The following is a 22,724-nucleotide window of genomic DNA, read 5'->3' as shown; positions in this document are numbered from 1 at the left end:
CTCCCACCCGGCCAGGTTCCTCGCGCGCCGTAACCCTCCCGCCAGCCAGCGTCCAGCGAGCTTTTCTGCGGCCGCACCCGAGGCTCCCCACAGTGCGAGGGCATTGCCCCTTTAACAGTTGTTCCCGGGGCGCTCCCGGGCCCCAGTCGGGACGGCGCGCGCCCGCCCCCCGCGTGCGCGTGCCCGCCGGTTCCCCGCCCCTCGCTCCCGCCCCAGCTCGCGCTGCCCGGGCGGGCGCCGGCCGCTGGCGCCGCTGCTGCTGCCGCCCCCGGCGCGCGAGTCCGCCGCCCGGGGACCCGGCGAGGGGCGGGGGCAGCCCCGAGCCCGCTCCCGATCGCCGGCCGCCGTCTCACGCCCCCCCCGCCCCGGGAAGGTCGCCCCCGTGCCCTCCGCCGAGCCGCCCGGGGAGCCCCGCCGCGACGAGGTGAGCGCTGGGCGGGGGAGAGCGGGGGAGGGAGGGGACGCCCGCCGAGGAATGTGCCGGGCTGGGGGGGCGGGGAGCCGGGGTCCCGGCCGGCCGCGGGAGCCGGGTCATGTGCTGTTTGTCCCGCGGAGGCGCAGAGAGGTGCCAGGCCCGGGGCGGCCGTCGGGCGGCCGGCCTGGAGGGAGCACCGCGTCCGCATGGCCGCCCGCGCAGGCCGGGACCGGGGTCGGCGCGGGGATCACCGGCGGGCTGGGGGCAGGTACCCCCGGCCGACTCTCGGCCGTGCCACCCTCTTCCCTGCCCCATGAGCCGCGACGGCCTGTCCACGCCGCGACCCCGTCGTCGTCCCTGCCCTGGGCAGGGTCTCGGGGGTCAGGGCTGCGCTTCCCGACACGGCCTCTGGGATCTGAGCTCCTCCCTTCCTGTCCTGGGACACACCAGCCCTGTCCCCCTTCCCGTGCCCTGCCCGGGAAGGCTGCCGAGGTGAGGCCCAGCGGCCGGGCGTTTAGTCCGTGGGGCCGCAGAAGGGGCCCCGGCATCCCCGTCTGTCTTGCCGGCCTCCACCCTCCTGCCCGTGGGCGTGGGCTGCTCAGCCTCTCCTCCCAGGGTGTGAGCACTGGAGCTCCCACATTCCTGGGCTCTTGCCTGGCACCTTCCCCAGGGCAGTGGAAGCCATAGGGCTGGCCTCAGGCTGGGGCTGGGACCTGCCTGCCTCCTTTTGGGGACACCGCAGTGCTTCCCCGTGCCCCAGTAAAGGCACAGGTGTTTTGCAGGGATCCCCCAACAGAGGAGCCCTGGGGGTTGGTGTGGATGCAGGATGTCCCCACCCTCCCCTGCCCATTGTCCAGGATCCTGAGGAGGAAGTGCTGGGGGCTGGGTGAGGGGTTTGGGGCCCACAGCCACGGTGGATCCCAGGCCTGGGCTGTACCTGCAGCCCTTGAACTTTGCCCACTGGCAGTTCCTCCCGGTGTGGAGGCTGTGGGTTCCCGGTGGGAGCTGGTTTCTACTTCTTGGCTGGCACTGTGGAGGAATTTCAGGGCAGATTTTATGTCTGGAGTTTCCTTTTATGTCTTTCCTGGGTTCCCACTTTGTGGTGTTGCCCCAGAGCTGCTCTTCCTGTCTAAGATTTCTGTCTTTGCCATTTTCTGGGGCTCTTTCCTTTTGTCCTTCTCTCGTTTTGTCTATAGTATTACCTGGATCTTGTTTCTTTCTGTCTTGTCTTCCTTTTTTGCTGTCTGTGATTTTCTGTTACTCTGCTTCCTTTGCCCCTCCTCCAGCCACTGCCAGTGTTTCTGCCTCGGCTTCCCTCTCTCTGGACTGCCCTCTGTCCAGCCTCTCTCTCTCCCCTCTCTCTGGGTGTCCAGTGCACTTGTGAGTGACGAGGAATAAAAATATCGCCGTCCCTGCCCTTGGGTTCACATTGCCTTCAGCCACTCGGGAGGGATCGCCGTCCTCCCCTTTCCTAACCTTGCCCCCTGTCCCTGCCCCTGCCCTTGCCCTCCAGCCCTGGAACCCCGACCCATATCTGGAGCCACAGGTGCCTCCTAACCACTCTTCCCCCACAACCAGGGTTTCCCCCACAGCCCCAGCTGGTGTGGCCAGGCCCCAAAGGTAGGATGGGGCTTCCCCTACAAGGGCCGGTGGCAGCCAGAGCTGATACAGCCCCCCTGGTCTGGGGCCAGGACGCCAGGTAACTGGGGGATGATGGCCCAGGTCCCGGAGAGCTGGGGTATGGCCGGGGAGAAAGGCGGGAACACCGTTGGGAGTCCCTGAGGAGAGTGACATTTGGGAGGAAGTCCAGAGGGCCAGGAGCTAGGTCCTGGAGGGGCCGGGGAGCCGGGGAAGGGGGTGGAGATGCCGGATCCCGGGAGAAGATGCGAGGCGATGTCTGGGTGCCCCCGGTGGGCTCTGACCACTTCTCCTGTCTCTGTCCTTCAGCTGAGGAGGGTGAGAGTCTCGGGAAGCATGGCTGGGGCCTCTGTGAAAGTGGCGGTGAGGGTTCGGCCCTTCAACGCCAGGGAGACCAGCCAGGACGCCAAGTGTGTGGTCAGCATGCAGGGCTGTACTACCTGTGAGCGAGTCCCCGGGGCCGGCTGGGCACGGGCGGGGCGGGTGGGCCCACCACGCTGGCTGGCTGGGCCAGACCGGGAGGAGGACTGCCCTGGGTGTGGAGCAGGTGCCAGTGCAGAGGGCGGGGGCAGGGCCGGGGCAGGGTCAGGGCAGGCTGGCCTTTCCATGCTGCCAGTCCCCGGCGGGGGGGATGTTGGCCTGGAGCCTTCCATTGCCCAATCAGGGGAGACAGCCCCGTGAGGGGCGGGTCCTGGGAGCCAAAATTAGCCTTGGTGGCTAGAGGGGGGCGGGGAGTATTAAAGGGGAGAGATGAACTAGCACAGAGGTGAGGGGCGGGATGCCTGGACTCCCACGACGGGAGGCAGGGGAAATGGGCGGAGGTCGGGAGTACCTGACCTTGGCATTCTTGCTTTTTCTTCTGCTGCCCCGTCAGCCATCACCAATCCCAAACAGAGCAAGGATGCCCCCAAAAGCTTCACCTTCGACTACTCGTACTGGTCACACACCTCGGTGAGGTTGCTGGGGTGAGAGGAGAGCTCCGCGGCGAGGAATGGGGGTTTAGGTCCCGGGGAGGGGGCCTTGCTGGGAGATAGGACCTCCGTGGGGTGCGTTGGCGGTGGGATGGGAGGACTGGAACCCTAGGGTGGCGGCGAGAAGGACCCTTAGGATGTGACTGGGACCAGGATGGGGCAGGAAGATCCCTCAGGGTGGTCAGGTCCGGCAGGAGGCTGCACAGGGTCCCGTTGTGGGCGATTGGAACCGTGCGTGGGGTTTGCTCGGGGCACATAGGACCTTTGGGTGGTCAGCAGCGATGGGGCCGAGACTCTCAGGAGCCAGACCCCGAGGACCGAGTCATGTAGGGCTACTGCTGAGTCTCTGCCCCCACCTCCCTAGGCCGAGGACCCCCAGTTTGCGTCTCAGCAGCAGGTGTACCGGGACATCGGAGAAGAGATGTTGCTTCACGCCTTCGAAGGCTACAACGTGTGCATCTTTGCATACGGGCAGACCGGGGCTGGGAAGTCGTACACTATGATGGGGCGGCAGGAACCGGGGCAGCAAGGGATTGTGCCCCAGGTACACACCCCTGGCCTGGCAGGGCGGTGGGGCTGGGCAGCTTCCCCTGCCCCCTCTGGACTGTGGAGCCGAGACCTGGGCCTCGGAGGCTGTTCCGATAGGGGGTGTGCTGGGGGCGAGGGGTGGGTGGCTATATGGACTTCCCGGCCCTTGGGGAGGGGTCTTTGCCCCCATCGGAAGCAGCAAAGCTTCCTGAGAAGAGCCCAGCCCTTGTTGCCAGAGAATCCTGGGTTTGGAGCCCGGTTTTGCCACTTGCGGCCGTTTTATGTCGTGTCAGACTTCTCTGTGAGCGCGGTCCTCCCGCAGACACGTGTACGATGTAGAAAAAGCAGATGTGGATAACTAACTGGGGGCTGACCATCATGCTCCCCGCCCCTGCAGCACAGCGGTCTTGCCGTCTGATGTTGGGGTGTGCTTTCTGCCTCACCACATAGTAGCTGGTGACTCTGGGCAGGCATGAACTCCTCTGAGATGGCTTTCCCACCTGTATGGTGGGAACACCTGCCCCCTCAGCGCCGTGGTGGGGTTAAACAGCAGCTTCTCTGTGTCCCCTTCCAGCTCTGCGAGGATCTCTTCTCTCGCGTTAATAAGAACGAAAGTGCTCAGCTCTCCTATTCTGTGGAGGTGAGCCGGGGTCTCGAAGGGGCCCCGGGCAGGGGAGGGGCAGCAGGGACAAGGCTCCCCACAGTCTGAGGACTCAGGCAGCCTTGGGACTCCCCCGGCCCTTCCTATCACTCATGGAGGCTTGGGCAGGTGATTTCGTCTCCCCTCTCCTGAATGTGTTCACCCCTGCAACCCACTCCTGCAATGACAGTGACCCCCCCCTGCAATGACAGTGACCCCCCACCCCCGCAATGATAGCGACAACCCCCCACCCCAACCTTGGGCTGTCGGGTCAGTGAGCCTGTGTGTGCCGAGTGCTTGGTACCGCGCCCGGGCGTGCGGAGTGCTGGTGTCCGCTAAACGCCAGCAGCCGCGTGCCGTCCCAGGAGCCGGGCGCGGGTGTCCTTCCCGCTTTGCTTACCAGCCCTGCCGCTCATTCGCCTCCCCTTGCTCAGGTGAGCTACATGGAGATCTACTGTGAGCGGGTGCGAGACCTCCTGAACCCCAAGAGTCGGGGCTCTCTGCGGGTCCGGGAGCACCCCATCCTGGGCCCCTACGTGCAGGACCTGTCCAAGCTGGCCGTGACCTCCTACGCGGACATTGCTGACCTCATGGACTGTGGAAACAAGGCTCGGTGAGGCCAGCGGCTGGAGCGTGGGGAGAGGGAGTCAGGCCAGGCAGGTGAGAGGCCGGGTGCAGTGACCACTCCCTTTCCCCCAGGACGGTGGCCGCCACCAACATGAACGAGACCAGCAGCCGCTCCCACGCCGTCTTCACCATCGTCTTCACGCAGCGCTGCCACGACCAGCTCACTGGGCTGGACTCTGAGAAGGTGGGGCTCCTCCAGCACAGGCTGCCTGCCCTATCCCCTTGCTGGGCATCCCCCTGATCTGCCCGCCCTGCCCACCGCCCACACCCTGTCACCTCCTGCCCTTCCCTCCACCCCCAGGTCAGCAAGATCAGCTTGGTGGACCTTGCTGGCAGCGAGCGGGCCGATTCCTCCGGGGCCCGGGGCATGCGCCTGAAGGTGAGGGGGCTTAGGAGGGACGGCTGATGTCAGTGCTGGGTGCTGCGGGTAGTGCTTCTGGCTGGGGGGAGGCAGAGCGGAACTGGGGAGGGGGCCTCCGTTGCCCACATTCCTCATTCCTCTCTAGGAAGGTGCAAACATCAATAAGTCCTTGACGACCCTCGGGAAGGTGATCTCGGCCCTGGCGGATCTGGTGAGAAGGCAGCTGGGCAGGGAGCGGCTCTGGGACGGGCGGGGGGTGCAGGTGGGTGGCTCATGCTGATGCCCCCCCCCCACCAGCAATCGAAGAAGCGGAAGTCGGATTTTATCCCCTACAGGGACTCTGTGCTCACCTGGCTGCTCAAGGAGAATCTGGGTGAGGAGCCCCTCGTCTCGCTCTTTACGTCCCCACCCCTCTCCCAGCTTTGATACGTCTGACAGGCCCTACACCACCCCTAGAATCTCAAATCCCACAGTCGTCCCCTGCGGGGGACATTCCTTGACAGATGTCCCAGTACTGAGGCAAGCCACGGTCCTCTCTGACCCCGTGCCCACCGCTGGCTTCATCCTCCTCCCCCTGATGTATCCCGAAGATGTTGGAGGTGTCCTTGACCTCACCCCTCCCCACATCTGACTGCCTGCGTCCGTGGGAAAGTTCCATGACTCCTAGCTTCACCCCATCTCGGATGGTGACCCCGTCAGACCCCTGACCCCAAGACCCAGCCCCCCTATCCTTAGGCCGGACCAGCCTGAACTTTCCGCGTCCCTCTTGCAGGTGGGAACTCACGCACGGCCATGATCGCGGCGCTCAGCCCCGCAGACATCAACTACGAGGAGACGCTCAGCACCCTCAGGTGGGGCTTGGGCGGGAGCGGGGTGGCCGGGAAGGGGCCCGGAGCTTGGAGGCCGGCAGCTCGGAACCCGGGCCAGGAGATAGGTTGGTCCTCAGCTGGACCCAGTGTTTACCAGTCTGGTAGAGGGAGGGAGATGGACCGCTGACCCAGGGGTGTCTGGGCCTCACCCAGCCTGCCCGCCTCTTTCCCCAGGTATGCCGATCGCACCAAGCAGATCCGCTGTAACGCGGTCATCAACGAGGACCCCAATGCACGGCTGATCCGAGAGCTGCAGGAGGAGGTGGCCCGGCTGCGGGAGCTGCTGCTGGCCCAGGGGCTGTCGGCCTCGGCTCTGGGAGGTAGGGGTCCGGGGAGGGCCACTCAGGGATGCCCTTGCGGGGGGCTCAGGCTGGAGAGGGCCCGCCGAGCCCGGGGCTCTTCGTACACCCAGCGGTGTGGGTGTGGATACGCAGAGGGGCCGTCGCAGGCCTTCAGCTGTTCCAGAGCCGGGGGGACGGACTCTCCTGGGGCCTCTAGGACTGCTGTGGTGACGAGTGGGGATAGATGGCAAGCCCTGTGTCTGTGGCTTAAGCAGTAAATCAGGCGAGGGAGGCCTTGGGGGCCCTGCCTGTACAGAGGGTCTTGTGGATCATCAGAGGTTCCGCCGGCTGTAAGCGTGACGACAGTCCGTGTCACGGACGCCGGGTGGTGTCCTGGTGAGGGAGTGCCTGACCCATGCCAGCCACGTCCCATGTGGACTCTGCATCCAGTCCCGGGGGCCTTCCCACCGCGGACAGTTGGCGCCAGAGGGGCATGGTGGGGCAGGGGGCGGTCTGCTCTTGGGAGGAGCAGGGTAAGGTAGATGTGACGTTTCCCTCCTGCACCTGGAGGGGATGCTTGCAGAAGGGAGGGCAGTAGAGTCTTTCTTAACCAGAAAGCACCTGTGACGCGGGCAGATCGCGGCTCCCTGCAGCCGAGAACATTCTGATGGTGGGAGTTGCCTTGCGGCCATGTTCAGTAATGAGCTCTTCGTGCCTGGAGGAGAACAAGCAGACACCGGGTGCCCGTGTGTCAAGGCCGCAGTAGTGGAGGGCCCCGCTTGGCTGGGGTTGACCAGATATCTTTCGGAGTCCATAGGGGCGGGGCCCCACGGACAGCTTCTGTGCGTCTCAGATGAGCTCCATGTCTTTTCTGCCTCCTCTGACTTGTTTCTTCCCGGCAGGCCTGAAGGCAGACGAGGGGGTTTCCGGAGGTGCCCTGCCGGCTGTATCGTCCCCTCCCGCCCCAGCTTCCCCCTCACATCCCCCTGTGCACAACGGCGAGCTGGAGCCATCGTTCTCCCCCAGTGCTGAGCCCCAGATTGGGCCCGAGGAGGCAATGGAGAGGCTGCAGGTGGGCGGGCGGGGCTGGCAAGGTGGGGAGCCGGGGGCTGCTGGGGTTCTCGTTCCCCGAGGCTAGAGTCGAGGAGGAAGGAGGAATCCCGGTGGCAGGATGGCCCCTGTGGCGGGTCCCTGTCCCCAACTGCCCCAAGCCCCATGCGTTGTGTGCCCCCAGGAGACGGAGAAGATCATCGCAGAGCTCAATGAGACGTGGGAGGAGAAGCTACGCAAGACTGAGGCCCTGAGGATGGAGAGGTGCGGGGGGTGGGCGGCTTGGGCTCTGGAGGGGGGCGCCGGGGAGCGGAGGTTGGGCCCTGCGGGGAAGGAGTTCACGGGCCCTCGTAAGACCATTTGTTTCTCTGCCTCCAGAGAAGCGTTACTGGCCGAGATGGGGGTGGCCGTCAGGGAGGACGGGGGAACCGTGGGCGTCTTCTCTCCGAAGAAGGTGAGTGAGGGTCTGCTGAGGCCCAGGAGACGCTGGAAGGGTTGGTACAGAGGCTCGGGGGGCATGGGGTGAGCCCCAGCACTGATCTCAGTGTTTGTCCCACACCCGCTACCTCCTGCGCATGGTCCGGCCTCCCCGCCGGCGACCCGGGGTCAGTCTTGTTAGGCCCCTGCGGCGGGAGCTCTAGGGACCGCGGACGGATGTTGGGACCGTGCCGTCCCTGCCCTACGGGGGCAGGGGTTCCAGAGCTGGTTAGAATTTGTGTTCATGGATCGATGTGCGCTCACGTGGAATTCATTTCTGATTCACAAGAAACGGGCTGTAGGGGTTACCCCAGGGGCAAGGGGAGGATGTGGGAAGCTAGGGCGTGGGCTGGGATGGCCGTGTGTGCGCTGCCACTCTGCTGTGTCACATTTTGTTCTCTGTGCGTGTGTCACGTGCTCCGATGTGCAGTCAGACATGTGCTCGTGAGAGGGTGACAGGAAGACGATGCTGTAAGGGGACAGGCAGGGACGCAGGCACTGAGCTCCAGGATGCGAGGGTCCATGCCGCTGGAGACATGTGGAAACTGGCATCTTGGGGACACAGTTTGGCACGTGGGCCCTGGGGGCCGCACAGGACGTGGGTGACAGGCAACCGCCGGGGTGAACATCACGGCCGTGTCAGCTGAGCAGGGCACCTCTGTCTCCAGCCTGCCGTGGGGTGGGTGCCCAGGGGAAGGAAGGAGGCAGGGTGGGCGCAGTCAGCCTCGCTGGAGGCAGGAGGGGCCCTTGGTCTTCACCGGCCAGCATGGCACAGGGATGGTCTGTAGACCCCCGGCTCAGCGGAGGGTGCCACGGAGCCCAGCGTGGAGGCCTGCTGGAGCAGAGCGGGAACGTCCAGTCCTTCCAGGGAGCCGGCCTCGCCCATCTGGTCCATGGCCCGAGGCTCGCGGGATCAGGCCATTACCCATTCCTGACGCGTTCATCCAGGGGTGGTCTGTGTACAGACAGGCGTGAGCCACACGTGTTCCCACATCCACGCATGCCTCCTCTCTCTGGACCGGCAGTGGGTCCCTCCCCGCCACACGCTTCTCTGAGGACAGGATGTTGGCGTCCTGTCTGTACTTTCTCTCCGCGTCTGAACACTGGAGTAGACGGGGGCCGCGTTCACCCAGCCTCCTCCCCATGGGCGGTCGGGTTGTCTCACGGTCTCGAACCCTGTAAGCCACGTGCTGGTGCGTGGCCTCATGGGTAGGTTCATCGTCTCGAGAACAAAGTCCCTGAAGTCGGGGTTTGGGGTCAAGCGGTCGCCGTGTAAATTTTGGTGTATTTTGTTAAAGTGCCCTCCAGAGATCATAACCGTGCCCCCTTCCTCTGCCCGGAGCACCGCAGGGGAGCCCACGCTTCCTCCCTGCGTTCGGAGTTCTGGGGTTCGCAGGCCACGCCGGTGCAGGAGGTGCGTTAGGGCAACTCACTGTCGCGCCACTCAGGTGGCAAGGCTGCACGCGTTTGCCCGTGAAGTGGCGTGCATACAGCAGGAGGGGAGCTGCTAGGCTCACCTTGGGGGGGGCCGGCTCCAGCCTGGAAGGCTCTGGCGGGGATTGGGTCTTGTGGGAAAAGCTAGTTTGTCTCCGAGAGAGTGGAAGGTCTTCCTGGGATTCCCACCGCTGGCCCCGAGGATCTGATTTTCCAACCTGGCTCGGGACCTCCTTCCTGGGGGCCGCGGGGGATGGACAGGGCCAGACTCTGGGTCCCCTGTCCCCAGCCGTGGCCCTGGCATCTCCCTGCTTATCTGCTTGACGTATTAGGCTCCCAGGTACGGTTTCATCTGAACAAAGGGTTCCAGGGCCGAGCAAAGATGGAAAAGCGCTGCCCTAAATCATGTCTCCTCTCCCAAGGGATAGATCGCTTTCTGCTTCCAGGGCCTGTCCGTGTCTGCTGTTCCCAGAGCAGGCCTGAGGATGTGGTGAGGACGTGAGCGTCTTCGAGCCGGGGGGAGGGTGGTGGTGACGGTGGGGTGCCTGGTTGGAGCAGGCGCATTGACACGCATCGTATCCACCATGGACAACGCCGGGGGCTTGCTGTTTGCGGCGCTCCTGGAGAGCCGTGGGCCAGGAGCCTGGCCATTTCCCTGCCATCCCAGCACGCTGTGCTCTCCTGCCTCAGGGCTGTTGTCCTGAGCCTGTCTTCCACTGTCTTCGTACCCTTTGTCCTCAAGGATGAGCTGCCACGCTGTCCTTACTGCTCTCTGCTGTGAGCACCGCCTCAGCACCCTGGGGACAGGGACGATGAATGAGGGAGCTGAGGGAGGGCGTGAAAAGGTCAGAAACTTCCACGGGGCGTCCATTTCCCATGTGTGTGGGTTCCACCCCACACTGACTCTGTTTCCCCGGCCGAGGGGCCAGCAGCATCGAGCTGGGGCTCGTGTGTGGGTCCCCAGCACCTCCTGGGGTCGGGCAGGTAGAAAGTCCGCAGCAAGTCCTCGCAGAGCACGGGCAGGGTGTCTTGTGTTGTGGTGGAAGGCTCTGGAAGCTCCGCGGAGGAAGTGGCGTGTCAACTTGAGACAGACCTGGGGGGACAGGTAGTGATGATTCTGACAGGTGGGGCCGTGACAGAGGCTGCTCCCTTCCAGGGAACCCGGGAGCAGCTCCCGGGGGCGCTCAGGGATGCAGGAGCCTGCTTCTGGAGCGGATATGCCACAGTCCGCAGGGCAGGAGCACAGAAGGCGAGGGGCGCCCTGGGACGGGGCTGCGATGCGTGGGCTGGGGCCCTGACTTGGGGGCTCTGGCCTGGAGGCCAGGGGTACTGCATCCAAAGCAGGCTCGAGTCAGGTGGCCAGGGGTGCCCCTGGAGCCAATGGAGGGGTAGACAAGGACCCCACTCGGTTGTGGTGTGTGCAGGCAAGGGGCCGGCCCAGGGCGGGGAGGGCTGAAGGAGGCCGTGGGCGCGAGGGGAGGGAGGGAGACTTCCCGGGGCTGGGTGGTCAGGGCCGTGGGGGTTGTGGAGGGACGAGGCTGGCTGTCTGGGCTGCCCTGAGTGCGTGCCTGGGGAGGACGGGGGTGTCGGCAGAGAGACTGTGGTTGGGAAAGGTGCTTCTGGGGAGAGGGCACGGGCTGGGTGTTGGTGCAGGACAGCGTCCTGCTCGGGCAGCCGGGAGTGCGGGATGGGTCAGGCAGGGAGGCCCTGGGTGAGGCAGCCTGGGCTGGCAGTGGCCGGGGGAGCGGGGACTCTGCTGTGGGCTGCGGGCCCGATGGTCTCACTTGTTCTTGCATCAAACTGGTACTTAGTGCTCTTTGGTCGTAAGAGTCGTCTGTGTGCGTAAGAAACTCGACTGGGGAAGCATGGTTCCCTTACCCAGCGCGCACTTGCACTCTCCATGAGGGGCGAGAGGCTGAAGGGGACCAAGGTGGGGTGGGAGGGGATGGGGAGAGCAGAGGCGAGGGCTGGGGGGTCTTGAGGTCTCTGATGGGGGCGCAGGTGGGTTGGCCTGTGCGGAGGACTGGGAGCTGTTGGGGGGCCGGACGGGTGGGGCGGGTCTGTGGACCCTGTGTGTGTGTGTGTGTGTGTGTGTGTGTGTGGAGGGTGGTGTTTTGTGGGGGTCAGAGGGTGGGAGAGCCCCCAGGGTGGGGTGCAGCAGGCAAGCAGGGCCTGACCCTTTCCTCCATCCTCAGACCCCCCACCTGGTGAACCTGAACGAGGACCCTCTCATGTCTGAGTGTCTGCTCTACCACATCAAAGACGGCATCACCAGGTAGCGCGTCCCCCTGTCACACCCACGTCAGTGACTCCCTTTTCCGATGACCTTCCCGGAGACACTCCAGAGCTCAGGACGGCCGCCCGCCAGGCCCAGCTCGCCCTCCAGGCTTCCCGAGAAGTTGTGAGCCCGGCTGCACAGTGGCCATCCCCTCCGTCGTCACTTTGGGATGGCTGAGCCACTCCCGGGGCCTGGCTTGGAGGGCGCGCTCCCTGATTTATGGGGTGGGAGAGTGGGCGGGAAACTCAGACCACCACGTTCTTGGCCCTTGGCCTCCCTTGGTACAATGAAACCCCAGTTTCACGGTGGGGAGCCAGTGCCTGCAGGGCAGGGGGCTTTGGTGGCAAAGGCCAACGATCCCCTGGGGCCCGGGGCCTCTGAGGTCACGTTCCGGAGCCAAAGGGGTGGGGGTGCCCCTTCTCCCACCAGAAGCATGACAGCTGTCCTGGGTGATGACCCTGGACAGGGAGTGAGCCCTCAGAGTGGTCAGCCCTCGGGATAGGGGGGGACCCCATGCGCTCCAGGCTCCCTCTCCCCTCGTGTAAGACGGTGAGTCGGACACGGGCTCCCGAGTTGGGCAGGTTGGGGGTCGGACCCCAGCGTCACTGCTGCAGGGCTGTGTGACCTTGGGCCTCTGCTTCCCGATCTGTGAAGCGGGAACGCCGGCATGGCCGACGGAGTTGGGTGAACTCGCGTTCTGAAGGGGCATGGTGAACGTCTGGCCTGTGGTCAGGAAACGTCGGCCGTTGCTTCCCCAGGGTCGGCCAGGTGGACGTGGACATCAAGCTGACCGGGCAGTTCATCCGGGAGCAGCACTGTGTGTTCCAGAGCAGCCCTCAGCCGGACGGAGAAGGTAATGTTGGTGCAGGGAGAGTGGCGTGGCCGCCACACGCGGTCCTGTCCTACACTGGATACAGACTCCGGGGAAGGTCCGCAACCTGGGAGTGTGGCCGTGTGACAGGGGCCTTGTGCCTGTCCTCAGAGGGGCTTCAAGCTCGGGTGAAGCTCTGGCTGTGGGCACCGGCCCCGGGAAGGTGGTCTGCACGGGGGCCGGGGGGCGGCGGTGTCCCCGAGGCTGACCCAGAGCTCCGTGCCATGTGTGGGGGAGAGTTTTGGTGAGGAGGACCTCCTGGCCTCTTCTAGTTTTTTTAGCCTCAAATAGTGCTCTGGTTACCTCCCAGGAAAAGTTGTATTTGTTTCCGTGGGAATCTGAGTTGATCTGTGCAAAAGCCTCTTCTGTCCAGGCCACAGAGCCTCTGGCCTGCATATCCCTCTGGCCCTAAGACTCGAGATTTCTAGCCCTAACCTGGTCGTAGCAGTGAAGGCGTTTAGGAATCATGAGACCTACGGGTGAAGGCAGTGACGATACTCGTGCAGTTTCGAGTGATTTTTGGTTTTTCTGTTTAACGGTTTAGTTTTGAGAGAGTGTGCGTCTGCACACGTGCGTGACTGGGGGAGGGGCAGAGGGCGAGGGCCTCAAGCAGGCTTCGCACCGAGCGTGGGGGCCGACGTGGGGCTCGAGCCCGTGACCCTGAGATCCTGACCTGAGCAGAAATCAAGAGTCCCGCGCTCAGCCAACTACTCCACCTGGCAGCCCGGGCTGTGTGCTGAGGTCACTGTCTTGTCCTGGTTCAGTGACTGTTTTAAGAAATGGAACGATTTGGGTTTACTCTGGCCCCTGTAGACTCGAGCTCCAGGAAGCGCTCAGGGCAGGGAGGCAGGACGCCCAACAGGGGAGCACTCCCTTGGCTAAGCCTTGGTGGGGGCCCCTGAGGCTGAAGGAGGGGACGAGGAGATGGGGCACCCGTGGTCGGTGCACTCCTGAGATCAGGAAGGGCTCCGTGTGGGGCTGGTAGCTGAGGCGGGACCCGTGCCCATCGGGCCTTGGCAGGGCTCGGAGGCGGCAGCTGAACGCAGCGGGCTGTGAGCTCACATCAGGACGGCCCCAAGGGCTTCTGCCGAGTTCCTGTTCTGGGGTCACCTCAAGCCACGTGCTAGGTGATAGTCCAGACCACACAGGGCATGTGGAGTGAGCACAGAGCGTGTCTGGGGAGACAGGAGGTGGGCCTGGCCTGGTGGCTCATCTGCGAGTACAGCTGCTGATTTGGGGGTCCAGGGGGTGCAAGGAGTGTCAAGGTTTGGTCGCATGCAATGGATCAGAGACGGGATCCAGGCAGAGTGGACTGGGCGGCCCAGTGGGGTGGTGGCCAGGGAAGAATAGTGACCATTCGGCTCGTGTTGCTGCCCCCGGCTGGGGGGACCCAGGCTCGTGGGGGGTGGGGCACTCGCCAGAGTGCCACCAGAACTGGATCGCACGTGCCGTGGCCAGCTCGGGGGCACAGGCGGCTGTGGGCTCATGGACGTGGATGGTGCCTCCCTGTGCCGCCAGACTGTCTGCTGGTGGATTTGCTCTCTGTCTGACCAGCTGAGGGAGCCCTGTGAGCTCCGGGTACTTCCTGGGTATTTCTAGGACCTAAACTAGCACTTGGCACATGGTGGGGGGCAAAGCGCTTGCAGAGTGAGTGAATGAATTGGGGGTGTGACGGGACAGACCGGTACCTCCATGGCCACTCCTGCCCTGTCCTCTGCCACCACCTTCCTCCTCGAGGTGACAAGGTGACAGATGTGGGTCTGCTTCCGAGCTTGTGCCCCGAGATTGCCCCATCCTGACAGCAGCCCTCCTCTGCCCAGAGCTGCGTGCTCTGCTCGCTTTCCTCTCCCCCCGGCCTTGAGGTACAGTCATCCAGCTTGCTTTACTGCCCGCCTAGGAACTCGGGCTCATGTGGCACTTGCTTTGCGCCTTTCAGGCACCCTGTAGGGAAGGACTTGCTCGTCCCGGCTGATAGACGCCTCACAGGTCGGTCAGCCTGCCCGTGGGCCTCTGCTCAGGCTGTGGAGGCTCTAAGGTGGGGCGACGCGCCTGGAGGACGGGGAGCTACCCGGTCTCTGCGTCCCAGCGAGCAGCAGGCTCCGGGGCGGGTGCAGCCCGAGGCACACCTCCATAGACGTCTGAACCGGCTTGGCTCTGTCTTGTCTGTGGACACGGTGCTCTGCTGGCTGCCGCTTGGGGAGGGCAGGCAGGGGGCCGTCCGGAAGGTGCGGCAGACAGTAGTGGGCTGGGGGCTGCGGCAGGAGCCTGGGCTGGGCCAGGGAGAGCGTTTGTGGGAAAGGAAGGAGTGTGCATCTTGGGGGACAGAAGTCATAGGCTTCCAGCTGCTGGACACGGAAGACCCAGCCCTCGGGGAGTGACTGCTTTGTGGAGCCCCTGCTGGGGAGGATGGGTGGGGGGCACCAGGGATCCCCTGCACAGGCTTCTGGAATTGTAGCTGGGGCTCTAACCCTCCTTCTGCTCTTCCTTTCCTGTGCTGCCTGCCACCAGAGGGGCCGTGGCACCCCTGCCAGGTACTGGGGGTGGGCCTGGGGGTGCATGCCTGTGTTTTGAGGGTCCTGCAAGATGGGCATCTGTAACCATCACCCCTCTTCTCCAGGGTTTAATGGCCCCCTTTCCTCTCTCCCTCTGGCAGTGGTGGTCACCCTGGAGCCTTGTGAAGGAGCTGAGACCTATGTCAATGGGAGACTGGTGACCGAGCCCCTGGTGCTGAAGTCAGGTAGAGGAAGGGGCGCCAGACCCAGAAACAAGCAGGAGACAGCAGAGGGATGGGAAGGAGGAAAGGGCCAAGAAGTACGGGGGAGGGACCCCGCTCTCGTTACCTCTTGTGGCTCTGGAGAAGCAGGAAGAGGGTGCCAGGGTCCCCCGATTCCCTTTGGCCATCAGGGACGAGAATCAGCAGGGGACTGACTGCCCTCCGACTTGGGGTTGTGGGAGAGATGGCGTCAGGGCTCCTGGGCTTGTGGGCAGGGCCCTGGACCCTGTGGGCATCGGGATGGGTTTGCTGCTGTGGGGGAGCGAGACCACCTTTCTCTGCTCCCCTCTGCAGGGAATAGGATTGTGATGGGCAAGAACCACGTTTTCCGCTTCAATCACCCGGAGCAGGCACGGCTGGAGCGGGAGCGAGGGGTGCCCCCGCCCCCCGGGCCGCCCTCCGAGCCCGTGGACTGGAACTTCGCCCAGAAGGAACTGTTGGAGCAGCAGGGCATTGACATCAAGCTGGAGATGGAGAAGAGGTACGGGGAGAGCGTGGTCTCTGAGCCATGCCCTGAGCCCGCGTCGCTGGCCTCCCTACTGCGGCTGCGCCAGAGCCCCAAGCAGCTCCTCCTTCTCTGCCCAAACGCAGGCTGCAGGACCTGGAGAACCAGTACCGGAAGGAGAAGGAGGAGGCGGATCTTCTGCTGGAGCAGCAGCGACTGGTGAGGGCTGGGCAGGGCATAGGGGGTGGGGGGTGGGGGCGGGGGCGCATGCACAGAGGGGTAAGGGCAAGGGGCGCAGGAAGGGTAGGGGGCGCATGCGCAGCGGGACCGGAAGGGGGTGCGTGTGCAAGGGGGGACAGGAGTGGGGGGCAAAGGGGGCGGGGCACATGTGCAGAGGGACGGGCTTGGGGGGCGGGGCATGGGAAGACACAGAGGGTGGGGGGCATGCAGTGGCGTGGTGAGGACAGTGGGGCACAGGGGGCGCACACAGGGCGCGGGGCCTGTAGAGGCAGGAGATGGGCCGGCGGTGCTTCAGCCCGACTCTGCTTCTCATTCATGCTGTCTGAGCCAGAGTAGGGAGCGGGCATGGCGTGGAGGGGTGGCCGAGGTGTTCAGGAGGACACAGGACAGGACGGTGACTGGGTGTAGGGAGTCCCCCCACTGGAGTAGGGCTTCCTGGACTAGATCTGTCTGATTTTTACTGAATCCAAGTACCGCCTGTGCCGTCATTGACAAGATAGTGGTTTCAGTGGGCTCACCCTTGAATGCGTGGTCTGGTCATGAGCGCTGATCGCCACCGGCCTCGCAGACTCGGTGTAACCCCCGCTCCCGCTTGCGGATGGCGCTGTGCCAGCTGCTGTCCACATGTCTGGTGTCCTTAAATCCTCAAGGAGTGTCTTCCAGGGAGGCTTGTTCCTTTCCTCATGTAGCCGAGCAGGGAGGAAGCACGTGGTGCAGCAGAGCAGGGGCCAAGTGTGGTACACCTGAGCATCAGCCAAGCAGGGGTGAACCGTGGGGTACAGCCGGGCAGGGGTGAAGCGGGGGAGGGGGTGAAGCAGGAGGTGCAGCGGAGCAGGGGAGAAGCGTGGTGCAGTGGAGCAGGGGTGAAGCGGGGGGTGAAGCAGGCGGTGCAGTGGAGCAGGGGTCAAGCGCGGTGCACCTGAGCATCAGTGAAGCAGGGGTCAAGCGTGGGGTACAGCTGAGCAGGGGTGAAGCGTGCAGTGGTGGAGCAGGGGAGAAGCGCGGTGCAGTGGAGCAGGGGTGAGGTGGGGGCTGAAGCAGGCGGTGCCGCGGAGCAGGGGTGAAGCGGGGGCTGAAGCAGGCAGTGCAACGGAGCAGGGGAGAAGCACATGGTGCAGGGGTGAAGTGGGGGGTAAAGCAGGCCGTGCAGCGAAAGGGGTGAAGCGGGGGTCGAAGCTGAGCAGGGGTGAAGCGCGCGGTGCGGTGGAGCAGGGGAGAAGCGTGGTTCAGCGGAACAGGGGTGAAGCCGGGGCCGAAGCAAGCGAGCGGGGGAGAAGCGGGGGGTGCGGCCGGCGTAGCTGTGGCTCCCCGGGCCGCCCTCCGCGCCCACCCTCACCGCCCCGTCCCTCCCGCGCAGTACGCGGACTCGGACAGCGGCGATGACTCGGACAAGCGCTCGTGCGAGGAGAGCTGGCGGCTCATCTCCTCGCTGCGGGAGCAGCTGCCCCCAACCACCGTGCAGACCATCGTCAAGCGCTGCGGCCTGCCCAGCAGCGGCAAGCGCCGGGCCCCGCGCCGGGTCTACCAGATCCCGCAGCGGCGGCGGCTGCAGGGCAAGGACCCGCGCTGGGCCACCATGGCCGACCTGAAGATGCAGGCGGTGAAGGAGATCTGCTACGAGGTGGCCCTGGCCGACTTCCGCCACGGGCGCGCCGAGATCGAGGCCCTGGCGGCGCTCAAGATGCGGGAGCTGTGCCGCACCTACGGCAAGCCCGAGGGCCCCGGGGAGGCCTGGAGGGCCGTGGCCCGCGACGTCTGGGACACGGTGGGCGAGGAGGAGGCCGGCGGCGGCGGCGAGGAGGGCGCACGCGGGGCGGAGGTGGAGGACCTGCGCGCGCACATTGACAAGCTCACAGGCATCCTGCAGGAGGTGAAGCTGCAGAACAGCAGCAAGGACCGCGAGCTGCAGGCACTGCGGGACCGCATGCTGCGCATGGAGCGCGTCATCCCGCTGACCCAGGTGCGAGGCCCGGCCGCGCGCGCCTCCCCACCCTCCTTCCGCGCTTCCCCTGCTTCCAGGGAGGGCTTTGCGTCCGGCCCCGGGGCGCGCATCCGAGATACGGATCCCCGAGCTGCACCCACCCTCACCTCCTCATTCCACGCTTTTGGGGACGATTCTGCATCTGTAATGGGTTCCCGGGGGGCTCGGAGGTACCCGAGCTTGAGAAGCTCCGTAGGAAGCGCACAGTCCTTAAGTTGCGCATGTGCCCCAGGGACCCGCCCCTCTCCCGCGGGGCCCCGATGGCAGGTGGCTGCGGGAGCTGTCGCCCTCCCGCACTCCTCCTCTAACCCCGGACAACAGCCCTCGAGGGGCGCCTGGTCGCCCAGCCCTGGCGTGCGTGGAGTCACTGAACAAGTGTCCGGGGAGCGCGGGGCTGGCGGGGTGGGGGGGGGCTGCTTGGTGCGGTGTTCCCGCGTGCCCTCCGGGACGCATGACCCGCAGCCACTCACCGGCTCGGGGTCACTGAGGCTTACTTGCTCCTGCCAATGCTTCCTTGCTGAACCTGGATCTCTCTGGGTACCTGCCACCCGCAGGCCTTCGAGAGCCTAGAGTGCTTTCCCCTCACTTCCCCCAGGTGTTTGCTGAGATGACAGCCTCCCACTGGCCCCCGGTGGCAGTCACCTTCACCCTGGCTCCTGTCCCCTTCCCTGCTCTGCTCTTCACCTGAATGTACACTTGTACACTTTTTCCCTTTAAGATTATTTATTTAAAGATTTTATTTATTTGACAGAGCAAGAGAGGGAACACAAGCAGGGGGAGTGGGAGAGGTAGAAGCAGGCTTCCCTCTAAGCATGGAGATTGATGGGGGCTCGGTTTCAGGACCCTGGGATCATGACCAGAGCTGAAGGCAGATGTTTAAGGACTGGGCCACCCAGGCGCCCCTGAGATTATTTGAGAGAGAGCACGAGTGCCGGGAGGAGCAGAGGGAGAGGGAGAAGCAGAAACCTCCCTCTACTCCCTCAATGAGCAGGGAGCCTGATGCGGGCTCAATCCCAGGATCTTGAGATGACCTGAGCCGAACGCAGACGCTTAACTGAGCCACCCAGGTGCCCCCAAATGTACACGTTTCTACAAAGCACGTGGGGTCCTACATTACAGATGCTCTTGGGAAACGTGGATAACATATGTTAAGAGCATGGGTATGCCATTCTGTTGACCTTTTCACGGAAGCGGGGTATATGATCGCACTGTGGAGCTTTCTCATTCACTGGTCCGTTGCGTCTCTCCCCTTCAGTGCTGCCCGCTCCGTCTCTGGGGCATGGCACTTACTCGGCAGGATTTCCAGGGCACCTGCTCTGCAGGGGACCCCGAGCTACATGCTTTATGGGGTTAGCAGTTAATCCTTCCCCCAGCCCTGTGCAGCACGTCCTGTGCCCTGGCACACGAGGATCGAGGACGGGGGCACGGGAGGTTACTGGCCAGGGCGAAGACCACAGCGACAAGAAGTGGTCGCCAGGATCAGCTGAGACCACTGTCCCAGCGCCCTTGTCTCCAAGCCCCTCTGCGACCCCCTGCCCTTGGCGGCTCAGCACTCGGCTCTCCTCACGGCCCTTCTCTGTTGCCCTCTCCCCCTCGCAGGATAACGACGATGAGAACGAAGATGCCCGGGAAGCCCCCTGGGCTGCGTCCCCGGGGACAGAGGCGGCAGAGGAGGAAGCCCCCGGCGAGCGCGCGTCCCCGGCCCCAGCGCGGCCCCCGTCGCCGCCTCTGTCCAGTTGGGAGAGGGTGTCGCGGCTCATGGAGGAGGACCCGGCCTTCCGCCGGGGTCGCCTGCGCTGGCTCAAGCAGGAGCAGTTGCGGCTGCAGGGACTGCAGGGCGCGGGGGGCCGGGGCGGGGGGCTGCGCCGGCCCCCCGCCCGCTTCGTGCCCCCTCACGACTGCAAGCTGCGCTTTCCCTTCAAGAGCAACCCCCAGCACCGGGAGTCGTGGCCGGGGGCGGCGGTCGGGGAGGCCCCCGCGCCGCCCCAACCCCCTGAGGAGGTCGCGCCCCCTCAGGCCGCCCCCGCGCGCCGGCCCCCGAGTCCCCGGAGGTCCCACCGGCCCCGCAGGAACTCCCTGGACGGAGGCGGCCGGTCCCGGGGAGGCGGGTCCGCGCAGACCGAACCGCAGCACTTCCAGCCCAAAAAGCACAACTATTACCCCCAGCAGCCCCAACCGTACCCGGCGCAGCGGCCCCCGGGGCCCCGCTACCCTCCCTACACCACCCCCCCGCGCATGAGGCGCCAGCGCTCAGCCCCCGACCTCAAGGAGAGCAGTGCGGCCGTGTGAGCCCGGCCCAGCTGGGCCGAGGGAGTAGGGGGGAGCCGAGCGGGGGTGGGGCTTGAGGAGCCGCCGCCGCCCCAGGAGCCCAGCGCAGGGAGGCGACAGGTGGGCGAGAAGGTCCGAGTAGGTGCTGGACGGCGTGGGAGAAGCTGGGCGGGAGGCTGGAGAAAGGAAGCGTGCACGGAGTTGCCAGGAGCAAACCAAAGTGAAGGACGAGGATGGGAGCTGCCTCGGAGCGCCACTCGCGTGTGTGGGGGGACGGTCCCACAAATGCTGCTGGGGGGGGGGGGGGCTGGGTGCTGCATAGCCAGGGTTTTGACTTTCTTTTTAAGCGGGGCAAAGGGAAGAGGACCTAGGGTGAGGCATGTCCTCTTCCGGGCCCCTGTCTGTCTGTCTTGTCTGTGGTGGGCTTCTGTTTCCAGGGAGGTGGGGCGTGGATGGCAAGTCATTCCCGTCCCCTTCCAGGCCTCCTGCTATATTTGGGGGATCTGTCTGGGTTCTGGTTTGGCTGGGGTCCCTGGAGGATGTGGGGCGTTCAATAAAGGTAGCAAATGCAGGGAGCTCGTTGCTGGTGGTGGTTCGGGTTGGGTTTTCACGGAGGTGTAGAGGGTCTAAGTGAAATGCACAGGTCCTAAGTGTGTGGTCCAGTGAGTTTTTACACAGGTGTGCACCCTCACTGTCACCACCCAGATCAAGATTCAACACCGCTGTGTCTTGGTCTCGAATGTTGCCCGTTATTTCCCTTGGTTTCAGCTTACCCAGCGCTCTGCCTCTGCCCCGAGCACTGCCCTCGGTCCTGGACAGAGGAGAGAGGGAGGGATGAGGGGAAGCAGCGGGAGACCCATGCGACCACGCCCCCCCGGCTGTTCCAGCAGTGCGTGGAGGATCTGGGGTTCACGTGGGGTCCAAGTCCACACGGTCAGCTCGCTGCCCAGACGGTCTCCCAGCAGCTGGGATTCTGATGGCTCTTGAACGAGTTGGTCAAGTTTCCTGCACCTGATTATTTGCATCCTGTTCGTGTCCCTGCTTTTCAGCTGGGTGTGTTCAGCCTTCCAGATAGTATATTGTCTTAATACTGTCCAGGAAGGATGCTTCTGGCCTGCTTTAAGGATCTGACTTGGGGGGGAAATGAGAGCACAGCATGGGAAAGGCTTTGGAGGTTACATTGTATCCGTGCCCTGCAGGCACCTTGCAGAATTCTGGAATCCCCATGCACCTTGCAGAATTCTGGAATCCCCATGCGTTGGTCCTGTTCTCAGGGAAACACTTCCACCCTGTGAAAAAGTGAGCTGTTTGCCCACAGCAGCCAAAACCACAGAAATATCCCAACTGCAGACCAACCACCGCTCTGGGCGAGGGCATGATATGTTTACTCTTGGTTTCCACACCCCAACCCTGGCTACCTTTCTTCTGGCAGCTGTGACTGCCAGGTCTTCAGGGACCCATTGGCAGTGACCCACAACCTGGAATGTAATGGATAGGTTGGCGACACTGTTTACTTGAGCAGTTTATCATCCGGCCCGGGAGATGGAATGTGAGCAGGAAAATGATGGAATACAGGCTCTAGGCGGGTTGGAGCAAGCCGCCGGGTGGTACGGACACATGCAGCCGTGCCTGGCATGGGAGGGCTCACTACTCTTTTTTTTTAATTTGCTTATTTGTTTTAGGGGGGAGGGAGAGCACTGGCAGAGGGAGAGAGAGAATCTTAAGCTGACTTCCCGCTGAGCGCAGAGCTGAAGGTGGGGCTGTCTCGTGGCCTGAGATCATGACCTGAGCTGGAATCAAGAGTCGGCCACAAAACCGACTGAACCACCCAGGCACCCTGACAGCTCATTATTTTATTTATTATATATTTTTAAAGATTTTATTTATTAGAGAAGGGAGAGTGCGAGTATGATCTGGGGAGGGGAGGAGGGACAAGCAGGCTCCCCGCTGAATGGAGCCCGCCGACTGGGGTCTCAAACCCAGGACCTGAGCCGAAGGCAGATGCTTAACCCAGTGAGCCACCCAGGCGCCCTGAGCTCACTACTTTAAAAATACAGTTGGGTTGTTTTCCCCAGGAAGACTGCCCTATGTAAATGTGTTTTATCCACTTCGTCCTTCCAGATTAGTGTTTTTTTTGTTTTGTTTTGTTTTTTAATGATTGCTGTTTTTTTTTTTAATTTTTTTTTTTTTTATTTATTTGACAGATCATGAGTAGGCAGAGAGGCAGGCAGAGAGAGAGGAGGAGGCAGGCTCCCTGCTGAGCAGAGAGCCTGATGCGGGACTCGATCCCAGGACCCTGAGATCATGACCTGAGCTGAAGGCAGAGGCTTTAACCACTGAGCCACCCAGGCGCCCCCAGATTAGTGTTTTAAAATGTGCTGAACTTTAGGCTTAGAGAAGGGCCCACGGGTCCTACCTGGTGCACGTGCCTCCACTCCATGTACCCGCGCTCCACGTGCATGCCGTCCTTAAGACAACCCTATAAAGTTGATCTGTTTCATGTCCATTTTTCATATGGGAAGGCTGAGGTCTGAATAGGTTAATGGGTTGCCTGAGGTCCTACAATTCTTTTTTTTT

General features: G+C 63.7%; 1 protein-coding gene across 2 annotated transcripts; it reads left to right on the top strand.

The window, feature by feature from the left end:
- The first annotated feature begins 344 nt into the window (after positions 1-344).
- On the top strand, positions 345-20,718 carry LOC111161162 (kinesin family member 1C). Of its 2 annotated transcripts, XM_022524698.1 has the most exons (23): positions 345-424; positions 1,994-2,114; positions 2,363-2,495; positions 2,928-3,004; positions 3,389-3,568; positions 4,127-4,192; positions 4,627-4,805; positions 4,892-5,003; positions 5,121-5,198; positions 5,326-5,391; positions 5,478-5,553; positions 5,953-6,031; positions 6,224-6,369; positions 7,233-7,402; positions 7,565-7,644; positions 7,759-7,834; positions 11,487-11,566; positions 12,328-12,422; positions 15,094-15,177; positions 15,508-15,694; positions 15,805-15,877; positions 17,256-17,858; positions 19,479-20,718. In XM_022524698.1, the coding sequence occupies exons 3-23, from the start codon at positions 2,390-2,392 to the stop codon at positions 20,166-20,168; spliced, it is 3,303 nt and encodes a 1,100-aa protein (XP_022380406.1). In that variant the 5' UTR covers positions 345-424; positions 1,994-2,114; positions 2,363-2,389; the 3' UTR covers positions 20,169-20,718. The 2 variants fall into 2 exon arrangements, with proteins under 2 accessions (XP_022380406.1, XP_022380407.1); XM_022524699.1 differs by lacking the exon at positions 345-424 and having other exon boundaries at positions 651-2,114.
- The last annotated feature ends 2,006 nt before the right edge of the window (positions 20,719-22,724 follow it).

The sequence above is a fragment of the Enhydra lutris genome, unplaced genomic scaffold (assembly GCF_002288905.1).
Source record: "Enhydra lutris kenyoni isolate GAN:26980312 unplaced genomic scaffold, ASM228890v2 scaffoldscaffold82, whole genome shotgun sequence".
NCBI classification, from domain to species: domain Eukaryota; kingdom Metazoa; phylum Chordata; class Mammalia; order Carnivora; family Mustelidae; genus Enhydra; species Enhydra lutris.
This window is presented reverse-complemented; position numbering and strand designations above follow the sequence as displayed.